Below are 12551 nucleotides of genomic sequence, written 5' to 3'. Positions count from 1 at the left end.
GCCCCCGGGCGCCCTGCCCTGGAATCAAGAGCCTTTTCTGACACCTCCAGTTAGTTTCCATGGGCTCTGCTCCCCTTTAGAATCTGCTGCAACAACAGGATGGCCAGGAACTTGAAAAACCCGCATCTTACATGCTGCCCCGTGCTCAGCCCACACGCTGGGCCTGAGGGGAAGCCACGCACAGGACAGACCTGGTCACAGCGCAGAGCTTTGGGTGGGAAATGAAAGACGAGTTCAGTTCAAACCCTGCTGACACCACATCAGCCAGATGACCGAGGATAAGATGCTGAGCCTAGGTGTGTCCAGGACCCGACGCCGACTCTCCGCTCCACCAGGGGCCTGCGGGAGGCCGGGAGGCCGGGAGGCCGCACACTGCAGCACCACACTTTCCTCAGCTACGCTGGGCTCAGACCATGCTTCCGCCACCCTCCAAAACACTAGGCGGGAGAGAGCGGGCAGCAGGGGCACAGTCCCCGTGAGGGCTTGCTGACAGCACTGCCTTCCCCATGGAGGCACAGGGATTCATGGCGAAGCGTCTCTGTGCTCTGCCCTCCATGTGAACACCCAGGAGGCCCGGGTCTCCACACACCTGATAAATAAATGCTGGGCAAAGTCCATGAATGCAAGGAAAGGGGATGACCCGAGGGCAGAAAGATCAAGCAGCGTCCGGCCGGCTTCTCTGAGGCCCTTTCACGGGATCCCGCGGCCGTCGTCTTGCACGTTAATATTCATGTGCACCGGGAGGAAGTCACAGAAAGAACTAAGCCCCCTCCCCTCGGAGGGAGTCACCGAGAAACCAGCAGCACCACCTGCCGCTGGCAGGAGCCAGCAGGGCCCTGAGTCGCAGGCTGTGCGCCCACCTCGTGCCAGGCGGGCTGCTTTGTGTCGGGCGGTGGGGGAAGTGCCCTGCCGACCTGGCAGGCTCGTTTCCTCCTCTCAGTCCTTAGAATTTCCTCCCAAGGCCAAGCTGCCCACGCTACTTGGGAAGAAATGGGAATGGCAGGGCTTGCTACACACAGAGGCTTTCAAAACAGTGTTTCTTTCATCCAGAGGGTGCAACTAACAATGTCTGAAAAGAGACCCTCTAATCTTTCTAATTTCTGAGGATGTTCAGGGTAATGGGGCAGCCCTGAAAACACACAGACTTCTCTAGCAGACTTTACTAGAGACTAATCCGTAAACCTGACACCACACTGTGCTCTGGGGCAGTGTCTTGGGAGATGAAAGCCAGGGGGCTGCTCCCATGCTCTGGGGAACTCGGTAGCTGGCATCAGACCCTCTCCTGCAGCCCATGGGAGCGGAGTACTGAGAGTGCAAAGCCACCCCCTGTCCAATGGGGTCTAGCCCGGCACGGTCCCCTGAAGCCACGCTGTGTAGGGTGTTCACATGCCTGGAAATGCTCATTATGTGGTACAAATGGAAATCTCAATCTCAATCTCTCTCTCTCTCTTCCCCCTTTATATGTATATATTAGATATATACACATATACACACAACTGTATATACAATATGACCCGACCACATCAAAACCTAAGTGCCCAGAGAGAAGAGGAAGCAGACCAGCTAGCATGTTCATCCAGGCACTGCCAGTGCTGGAGGCTGCGATGGCTCTCCCAGGACCTGCCCCCACAGAAGGCCTCGCAGCCGTCTAGGACCATGTGACGACTCGAGCACCGAGGATCAGAGCACAGGACCTGTCTCTAACTTGCTGTGTGAGCCCGCAACACGAAGAGCCTCTCTCGCCTTTAGTGGCCTGTTTTCTCCCAAGTCCCTGGGAAAATGCCAAATGTATCAGAACCAAAGAGAGGGCCCTGGGTCAGGAAGTGGAAAAAGACAGATGGCAGCCCATGAACCACCTGTGGGTACCTGCAGATATATTTTGATTAGCCCCAAATATTGTCAACATTTAAATATTAATATATTTCAAAAATGCAGGTTTCAATTGTTTCTTTTAAAAATTAGATTCATAATAACCCCAAAGTGGAAGTAACCCAAGTATCCATCAAGTGCTAAAGGGTTAAACAAAATGTGGTATTATCTATAAAATGGAGTATTATTCAGCCATAAAAAGGGATGCAGTAGGGATACATGCTAGTATGTGGGTGAACTTTGAAAACACTCGAAGGGAAAGAAGCCAGTCACAAGGGCCACGTGTGTGATTCCATTACACGTATGAAATGTCCAGAATGGGACTACTGGGGGAGGGGCACCAGGGAGGGGCTGCTGAAAGGGACAGGCTGCCAGAAACGCCCTGCAATCCATGCTGATGAGTGGCTAAGAACCACGGAACTGCCCACTTTCAATGGTTAAAATAGTGCATCTTATGCTTTATGAATTCTATCTTGATTAAAAGTGAATTGGAAGAGGAAACCTCTGCCTCTGGGCACCAGCTGCCTTTCCCCAACTCACCCACCTCTGGCCAGCCTGTCGATGCTGCCTGCAGTGTGAGAACCCCAACTGCCGGAGGTGATCCTGTCCCCCAACAGCAGACTCCCCAGTTCCCCGCGAGGGTCACGTCCCTGGCTCAGTCATTCAGTTCCAGGGCATAGCCCTGTCGACCAGCCAAAGGAGGGGCTGGGCAAACTTGGTCATTTACAAAATATTTATTCTACCGCTTCCAACCAGGTCACACAAACAGTAGAAACAGGGTAGAAGGGAAAGCTGTCTCCGTCCCACCACCTGGCCCCATGCCCCTCCCCAGAATCAGCCGCTGACTCAGCATAATTCAGTCGCCTTCCTCTCCCAGGCTCTTCAGAGAAGACCACGCGTTCATTCAATGATCAGTTACCGTTTTGAAAGGGACTGACAGTCTTTCCTGAAGAACGTCCTTATCCATACCTTAGGGTGGCCAACACCACTGCTGTCCCCACAGGCAGTGCCAAGTGGGTGCCTCCAGCAGACCCGCCTTCACTGCCCACGCACACGGCCATGGACCACGCAAACCAAGCTCCTGGCAGCCTTGGTGCTGGCCATCAGTGAGCAGGAACTGTGGACCATTTGGCCTAGGGTTTGCCCCGAGGCCCAGAGGGCTCCTGCCAAAGGAAGGTGGGGCTCTGTCTGCCTGGTCCCTAAAGCCAACAACATCACCCAAGGACACCCAGTGCCAACACTGTCTCTGGACACGTCCAAGCACTTGGCAAAGCTGCCAGGCCCCGAGTAACCACGAAGCCACCCATCCCCGCTTTCCAGCCCTCATTCTCCCACCCCCACCTCAACCCCTGCTGCCCAATTTACACCAGGAAGGTCCCCATGCCTGTACAGCTACACCACTGCATGCCCTCCTGCCCCTCACAGCCAAGCCTTCTGCTGGGAACACTCGTGCCTCTTCCTGGCCTGGCTACTCCTGCTCTCCCTTAAAGATTCCTCTAACATGCCTGCCTCACCCCCACCCCCAACTCCTGATAAGCCCACCTCCTGAGCTAAGCGCTGCCCCAGGATGCTCTCCACGCCACCAAGACCCAGCCCACACCTGACCGGAACCTTGATTGTGTCTGGGCCCCTGCCTGACAGGACAGAGCCTGGCATTTGGTACACTCCAGCAAGCATCCGGGGAACGCAGCCGAATACAGAACATGGTTCTAGTGGGGGAAACAGAGATCCCAACAGATATAGGCAAGTTGCCACAAAACATACAGTTCAAAGTTCGTAGGCAGAAAACCACAGACCACCATGGCCCGCAGGGTCCAGAGCACCTAGAGTACAGGTGGGGTGGGAAGCTATCGCCTGCCGGTCAAGCTGTGTGCCCAGCGATCCGGAAACCCATGTGCCCAAGATTTCCACCCACATTAAACCAATCATGCTACACGCAGGTTTCAAATCTCTTCTTACAAATTTTCTTACATTTGGCATTAAATAGAACTTTAAAATGTTCATGTAGCCTAGTAAACTGATTTACTATTGTATTAACTAGTAAGTAAGACCAATTACCGAAAATGTATCCCCTTTTCATTCGCAGTCATGTCAGTACATCATAGCCACTTGATTCCCCATTTCATGTTGTGTATTACAGTTTGTTAACCTGGGTGCTGGGTCCAATTCTGAGGCTGAGAGAGCTGATGCGCCCCCGCGGTGGGACAAGCCATTTCTGGTGCATGTGGGAAGCAGAGAGGACGGCTGCTTTCCCTCCACCAACGCAGAAACCATTCAAAGCAGAATGAACGCGTGCGCCCCACAGTCCTCAGGGGGAGAGCAGCAGCCTGGGCCCCCACCCGGGGCCAGACCCACTCCCACCTCTGCCAGATGAGAGAGAGCAAGCAGCTCTGCCCTGCTGCCCTCACCCATTCCACAAGCATGCAGGAGAGACAGACGAGGGATCGTTACCGCACGGCCAGGGATTCGAAGTGCTGGCTGGGGCTGCGGGCCCACCCCAGGGGTTGGTCTGGTTAGCTGAGGCTGACGGGCCCCAGGGCTCAGCTTGCTGGGCAGCAGGGCCTGAGCTGGGGAGGGCATCCATTAAATCCAACAGAGTGGTTTGCTGTGGGTAGGAGCTGGGCTTTTGAGAAAAAGAGAAGGAGACAAGTTTTACTTTGCTACAGTCTAGCCAACATCCATTTGTCAGCCATAAATACTGCCCGTGCTTCTTACTAGAATAGAGTCCCTCTCGAGGGGCGAGAAGCCTTGGTATTGAGCAGCCCCGTGCCCTGGCCTGCCCATGTCCCTCTGCCCCCAGCATTACCATAGCCACACTGAGCTATTTACTATGTGCAAAATGACCTGCCCACTTTCAAACAGTCCTAGGGCTTTCCTGCATGACCCCAGGCTTCCTCCTCCTCCCAGAACGCACACCACACCGCCTTGCTCCCAGCTGCCAGGGATACTTTTGGGACGGTGATATAGGTGGCCACTGGAGCCCCTGGCCCTGTGGTTTGAGGGGCCGAATCCTGACTGGATGATGAGCTTGTCGGGAGCAGAGCCATGTCCTGGTCACCCTGAGGTACGAAGCAGGAAGTCTGGCATAGAAATGATGACAGCAAGGAAGACCAGCACTATGAGGGCTGGCCCTGTGCCAGGAAATGGTGCCAAAGCACCTGACACTGAGCTTACGTAACCAACAGCCACCATCACTGCACAAGGTGGGCTCTACTACCTGCTATTCCACAGGGGCACTGAGGTACATACAAGTCAGCACGGGGAATGGGAACCTAGGCAACCAGTCCCCTGGTCCATGCCCATTTCTCTCGGGTGGTCTCAGGAGGCCACCACAGCCTAGGTGCCTATGGTCAATTCCATCCTCACCTCGCTCTTGCTCATCCCAGGCCTCAGGACTACTTGCAGAACCAAGAGAAGCCGCCCGCCCGTGGGAGAGCGCCCCGGGGCACGTGCACTGCACTGCGGGTGGGTTGGGCCCTTCAGCAGCTACTGCGGGGCAGTCTCCACGCGCTCACCTTCTAGCGAAGCACTCACCTCCTGCTTTTTTGGAACTTTAACGGTGTCTCTCCGGCTTTCTTCCAGGGCCATCTGCAGTCTGAGATCATCACCCCGCCGGAGGCGCTCTTCCTGGAGAGGACAATGAACTTGAGGCTGGGGTAACTGCAATGACATCACTCTATAGAACAAAGCAACGAGGCCAGAGCCAGGAAACCGAGATTGTATCGTGTGCTATTTCAAAAGAGGACTCGGAAACAACTTGCAGGACACAGTGACTCTTCTGTGACTCCCTGCTCACCCCCACACCCGCCTTGGGGTCCCAGGGAGACTGGGGCACAGGCACCACAAATTGGGGAAAGGGAATACTTATTATCAAGTGTTTTTTCTCAAAATGAAAATGGCTTTATCATTCCAAATACAGCAGCAATAGGTCAGCTTATAAAAGTAGACAATCCGACAGCCCAGAAAGGAATCAAGAGGAAAGTCACATACTGTCCCCCTCCCACTGTGCACACCTCCAGAAATGACTGTTTATTTTCTATGCTTTCTAACAAAGATAATTCATTATAGCCACCATACCCAAAAGACTGGGTCATCCTAGCTATTAAATGATTAAATATTAGTAAATAAATCCATTACGTTTTATTATAAATATAACAAATCACAGACATGCTATTAAGTAAAATGGGCCCAGAAGATCCACCTGTACTTCCATCTAACTGTCTGTAGTATTTTTCCTTTTTCCAGTGTTCAGATGCTGTTGGTTCGTCTCACCAGACTTCCCAGGGCTAAGCTGTTGTGAGCCCACACACCAGTGTCGAGGAAGCCGTGGACACTCGGCTTGTGCAGAGCGAGCCCGTGAGGCTTGGCCATGTCGGCAAAAGGGTTTCTGGGAAGCACTTTTGCCTGGTTTGTCCCTTGGCAAAGCCTTCCTTCCCTGAAGACCTTTCCTAAATGTGACTTTGCGTAGGACCCTCCCTGACTGGGGCAGGAGGTGACAGAACACACAGGTGGCAACACACGTCATTCCCAGAGCGTGGGGACAGGGCAGGTGTTTGTCCCCCCTGGGGTCCCTGCCCCCCGGCACAGGGCAGCACACAGTGGCCCTGGGCACAACCTGCTCAGCTACTTCTCTGCTCATGGCAAGCGCCAGCTGCAGCTGCAGTTCCTCTTCTCCGCTAGTCTGGGGCCGGGCCTGCTCCAGCTCAGAGGACACCCGAGGGGAAGTGGCTGTGGGAAAGGCAAGCACAGGTTCATGCTCAGTAGGTACCCAGGCAAATCACAACCCATCCCACCTCACACCCACACGGTCTGGCAACACCCCAACAATATGGGGATTGAACGGTTTGCAAACATTTCAAGGTTTAAAGCAAGTAACGTCAGATGTGGTTTCACAACTGCCACATGGCAACAACCGAGAGAAGATGCCTCAGGCACACGCCCAGCCCTCAGCCCCCAAGGATTTGCCCCTCAGCCTGCATTGCAGAGCTGCCCTGCTTCGGAGCGGAACTCGTTTTGTAAGATGGAGAGTATAGCTCCTGAAAAGCTGATCAAAGAGCATCAACCAAGGGCAGGGCACCTATGGGCCAGAGCGCCACTGAGACGCCCCCAGCATGAGAATCTCACTTTGTAGCTCATGGCTTTCAGGGTCATGGACAATGACAGCCAAACATTTCTGCAGTCACCCTGAAAACTTTTGTTTAAGTGAAACTGTATACGGACTTGAAAAAAATCAAGCATATGCTCCTTTAAACTCCTGTAAGCAGCTCCTAGAAAGACAGCTTTTATTGACGGGATGAGACAGTTCCTAGCTGGTGTGACAAAGCCCAAGGAAAGAGGTGTGTGAGGCTAGCCTCCCTGGAAATAAACAACGCTGGGGCTCTCAGGCTACCACGTTGTCTGTGCATCAGGGTGTCTCAGTGCCTCCAGAAATTAGATATAAAGCTCTGGGAGCATGTGCCTAAGTGTGCGCCCATCTCTGCCCGCCCCCCACCCCCCAGACAGGATCCACACTGCTCTGAAATTCTCCAAGGGAGGCCTGCCATCTGAGAGAGGATTGGAACCCCTGCCATAGATGGTTCTGCACCTGCCCTCCCTCTGGGCCTCCGAGCGTGCGGTTCCTCAGCCCACCCCTCTCCCCTCAGGTCTCAGAGCTCAGCTTCCCGTGCCAGGGCTTCCAGGACTGCCCTCCGCTGGGGCTGGTCAGCACCTCCTCTCTCATGGCACTCGCCCCCTTCTGCACCTGGGTAGGTAAATGCCAAAAGACACTACTTGGGGAAGCCCCAGGCCTGCCTTCTCACTGTTACTTCAACTAACAAGGGTTGACAGAGCAGCTGGCAAATAAATAGCCATTGAGTGGATAGATGCTGCATGCACATGGATGGACAGACAGAGGTAGAGAATTCAACTTCATGGCTGATGGTAATTGTTTGAAAATGCTTTCATTGTGTACTAGTTTGCTCCTTCTTTCCTTGCGTCCACTCTAACAAACCCAATCATCAGGATTGACCAAAATCCTGCTTTTGCCTAAATTTCCAGTCTTAACTCAGCACTCAGGACCTGCCTCTGGGAGAAAGTAAGAGGTGGGGAATGATTTCTGACAGATGAGGTTTCTAGATGGCTGGGTTCTGGCTGCAGTGAATTAAACCAGAGAAGCAGGCTGGGTAGAGTTGGGGTCGTGGAGGAATCCACAGAAGAACCAGGTGAGGCCGGGGCTGCTCCGGGCAGAGGCTGGAGTAGAGCAGGCTAGGAGACGCTAAGTGGCGTTGCTTTGTCACACAATTAAGAAAAACACATAAAATATACATCGGCAAGATTTCATTCAGAACAATTCAGTGGTGTTTGCTATGATTTATTATCAACCAAAGAACCATCCAAAAAATGCTGCCATTATTAAAAAAAGATACTTCTAGATAAAATCAAGTTGAATCCCCGCCTAATGCATCACCACGATATTTTACCAAGCATTTCTTTAGAAATAAAGCTAGATGGCATCCAAATGTCCTCACATCCATCTGGATAATTTGATTTCTTAATAATATACCAAAACAAAAATACATATTTTGCTCTCAAACATCCCTTCGCCCATCACAGCACTTGCGTTAGGGCTTTATTGTGCTCTGGAAGCAGAGCCATCTCCATCCAATTGGGAGAAACAGAGCCAGATGCTTCGGGGGGGGGGGGGCACTTGTGGGGGACAGTTCCGGAGGCATCGGGGAGACAGTTCTGGGGGACTCTACTGGACTGAATGCGACTCTTCTGTCCAGACCACCAACCACTCAGACTGCCCGTTCCCAGCCTCTTTCTTGATAAAAAATCTCCCAGGCTTGCTTCACAAAGCACTCCATTTGAAACCAACACAGTGCATCTGACACCCTTCATTTACTACCAAATGGAAATGGTGAGTGAAGAAAGAAGACCTCATATCCTAGCTCACAGCCCCACAGTGCTCAGAGCACAGCCCCGTCTTGGCAGGGAAAGCAGCCTTGGCAGCAGCGCCGCGGCCGGCTCCGCACGGGATGAATGGGCCAGGGCTCCGAACAGTGACCTCCCAGAGCAAGGGGCCTCCGTCCTGGGCGCCTTTCAGCACATCTGCGAGGCCAGGTGGCTTCAAATGCAAATGCACCTGCTTCGTCTACCAAGAGTGACGCTGTTAGAAAGATGCACAGCCGCCACACGGAAATAGCTCACCACATCAATGAGGAAATGAGAGACAAAGGGCATTCCCCTAAATGCTGTGGCTTTATGAACGGAGGCCCAAGCTCTCAGTTCCGCAGGTGGCGGAATCCACAGCCACTGGCCCTGAGCATCAGCTGAGCTCACACAGGTCTCAGCTGTGAGGAGGATTCCAACAGAGATGTTTTTGCATTAGTGACAGCATCTTGGCCCCATAAAGGGCCTCTGTGCCCGTGTACGTGACGGTGAACACAGACATGGTTGTGAGATGGGCCTGAATGGACCCTTCTGACAACCTGAGTGTGGCCCTGGGCCTACTCTGAGGATCTGAAGGTGCACACCTCACAGGGACCAGTGGGAAAAACAAGTGCCTGAGAACTGCCCACTCTTGGGTGAGCCACGTGCTTGCTCAGCCGGCGCCTATGGAAGGAGAACAGCACTTGCCATCATGGTTAGTGAATCACGGCAGGAGCGGGAGCGCACCATCGCCCTTCCCCTGCCGCTAGGATCCCGCCTGGAAGAGCTCAAAGCCAGAGAGTTCTAGACACAGGCCGCACTTTTGTCCTCCCCAGTGTGGTGCCTTGCCAAGGAAAGCCTGGGGGAGAGGCGGCCAGAGAGCCGGCCGGAAGAGGCCCACATTCCCCTGAAAGCACAGCGCAGAGGCCCCCAGGGCAGGAGACAAGGACCTCCGGCCCTCACTCCTCCCCTCCGGGGCCTGCGGACCCTGTGCTGCGGGCAGGCCCTCGTGCCCAAACATGCTCCCCAAACAGAGCCTGGAAGATGTCCTAAGGGAGATGCTTCCGCTGGTCAGGTCGGGGTCATTCTGAAGGAAGAAGGCAAAGCAGTCAAGGTAAGCGGAACAGGAAGCTGCTGCTTCTCATCGCTAGGTTCTGCAATTTCCTAGAAAGATGGCAGCTTCTACAATCACACATGCTGATTTATGAGAACAGACACAGTGGGACGTGACTTTACTGTCAAATGGCTCTTTGAGGTGACAGCATGACTCAGGTAAAGTTCTCAGGCATGTGGGCCTCCTGCAGGCCGAGGGGCCCAAGTCCATGTGTCCCCAGTTGAAGCTGGACACACAGGCACACAAGACATTTTGCCAGGCCTCAGGGGCCCAAGAAGACCTAACTGGACTCAAGCACTGCTGCCACCACTCATGGCCCTGTGCCCCTCAGCTGACCAGGGTTCGAATCCTGTCACCACCATTCACTAGCAGTGAAACCACCCACACACGGCCTGACCTCTCTGGGCTCCTTCCTCTTTGTGAAACCGAGACCAGTGAGGCTTGAGGAAGGGTCAGGAGTGCTCCTGACACAGCGGGCTCTCCCCGGAGGAGGCACCTGGCCTGGCGCTGCTCTCCGCCCACCCCATAACCACCAGACCCTGGGGACCAGAGCTCTTTGGGGCACTCCAACTTCTATCTCACATAGCAGAGCCAAAAATGGGTAACTGTGGTGGCCCAGGCCTTCATGGGGACAGAGGCTGTGGTCTCTACCTCCTCTTTCTGCTGCTGTGGTCCTTTGAGGGAGGGGTTGGGAGCCCACACCGAGCCCAGAGCCAGCATCTGCCTCCAGCGACGGTTCCCAGTCCAGCTAAGTTCCTTCCTCTGACTAAACTGCAGCGAAGTGCCGCACAGCCTTCCTCCACAGGGCAGCACCTGCCTGCAGTTTACAGGCCATTTCCTGTGCCGGGACCCTCGCTGCTGAGGACACCCCGCCCTCGGCTGGGCCTGAGCGAGGCTTCTACATCCGCTCCCCCTGGGAGAAGCTCCAGGCCGCTCTACCACTTCACAGGGAGGAGCGGGAAAGACTGCTTTTAGTTTAATGAGGCGAATTACGAAAAAGTACGTTCAGATTGCCCCAGGTAAAATGAAAAGAGAAAACAGATATAAATCCACGGGGGAAGGCCCAAGAGGCACAAGATGAGAGTGTAGCAAAGTACCATCACCCAGCTCACGCTCAGGCCGCCAGGGGTCTGACTGCACAACAGAGGGACAGACCGAAGACACCTGGTGCGACGGCCAACCCCTGCCTGTCACATGACATTACCCCACCACCCATGATACTCCTGGCAACTCCTCTAACTTGATTCCAATCCAGACCCTGGATCTGTTTCCCAGCTCACACAAGTGTAGAATGAGAACTGAGCAAACACTGCACAAGGCAGCCATGAGCCAACCCCGCCCCAGGGATGCTGCAAGGCAACTGCCGGGTCTCCTGCACAGCAGGGTCAAGAGAAAAAGGGAATTCGCTGCAATGCGACCAAGGGGACAGGACAAGCAGATACAACTCGTGGTCCTGGGGTGGCCTAGGGTTAGACAGATGAGCGGGAAGACACTTTGAGGACAGCTGGCAACTGTGTACGCAGTATTGGATGACTCTGTTAGGGTGGCAATGGCTCACTCTTCAGGAGGCATGCTCAAGTGCTGCTGGGGAGAACTTCTCTTTAACACTCTGGCATCAAAGGAAGCGAGAGCCACTCCTCTCCCAGAGGAAACAACTGTTGACATTTTCTTGTGATTCCACCCAGAAAAGCTTTCCAAGGCATGCTCCATGTGTGGATGTGTGGGTGCGCCTGTCTGGCATGTACCCGCAGGGAGCCTCGTCCATTCCTGTGTGTGTAATGCCTGGGCAAAGGCCCCCCCTCTCCCGAGCAAGCGTGCATTCCAGCACAGAGATGCCCACCTAAGTGACGAGGGGGAGGGAGTGCCAGGACAGAGGAGGCTTCTGTGGCACCGGGGCCATTCACCAAGCAGGGAATGGACCCCCACCCCTGGCTCTTGACTGGGTCTGCCCTGCTCATGAGCACATCCTGCCCCTGGGCACCTGGCACAGCAGCCTACATTCAGTTCTGAGAGTCCCCTAGCTCTTTCTGCCTTGGGACTGTCCATTCTCCTCATGTGTCAGCTCCAATGCTGTCATCTGTCTAGCAAGGCTTCCCCAACTGTGCCACCAGAATGCTCCACAGGGCAGGGGCCCCTACGGGCTTCACTCGCCACAGATGCCCTCACTCACCCCGGGCACCAAGCGCAGGCCGGTGCTCTGCGAGCACAGAGGGCGTCTGCTCCGCGGGTCCCTCGGGGCCTCGCCTGCCCCCTCACCACTGGTACTTGTGCTTCTACACTATGCACCTGCTGGCAGTCCAGCCACCTCCCCAAGATGGTAGAAGCCATGCAGCCTTGTTCCAGGCACAGAGCAGAGTTCAAACACATGTCAGTTTATTTTCAAGTTTAGTCCCAGGGAAAACAATGGCTGTGATTTCCAAGGACACACCTCACATACTCATTACCATATTGGTGCTGCCACGTCCGGTTACAGACACAGAAGCTGAAACCCAGGGAGGAAGAAGATAGAGCCAGAGCGATGGGGGGAGGGGGAGCGTGGAGCTCATGGATAAAAGGCAGTCCTTTCACTTGTCTGCACGAGTCACAGCCCACCTCGATCTGAAACAGAGCGAGGCTAAGCTCTCTCCTTGGGCTGCATCCCAAGACCACAACCTGTGTG

General features: G+C 54.3%; 1 protein-coding gene across 2 annotated transcripts in view; it reads right to left on the bottom strand.

Moving 5' to 3' along the window:
• The window catches only part of EPN2 (epsin 2), a 69787-nt gene that overhangs the window by 36694 nt on the left and 20542 nt on the right, over positions 1–12551 (bottom strand). Inside the window, exons 4-6 of one of the 2 annotated variants that reach the window (XM_005870181.2) lie at positions 6485–6597; positions 5404–5496; positions 4321–4492 (exon numbers count right to left, since the gene is read on the bottom strand). In XM_005870181.2, the coding sequence (XP_005870243.1) occupies positions 4321–4492; positions 5404–5496; positions 6485–6597 (378 nt within the window). Of the gene's footprint in view, positions 1–4320; positions 4493–5403; positions 5530–6484; positions 6598–12551 lie in introns of both variants that reach the window. The other variant, XM_005870184.2, reaches the window with a different exon arrangement.

Source organism: Myotis brandtii, unplaced genomic scaffold (assembly GCF_000412655.1).
Source record: "Myotis brandtii unplaced genomic scaffold, ASM41265v1 scaffold314, whole genome shotgun sequence".
In the NCBI taxonomy this organism is placed as follows: domain Eukaryota; kingdom Metazoa; phylum Chordata; class Mammalia; order Chiroptera; family Vespertilionidae; genus Myotis; species Myotis brandtii.
Note: the sequence above shows the minus strand (reverse complement) of the source record. Positions and strands in the feature narration are given on the sequence as shown.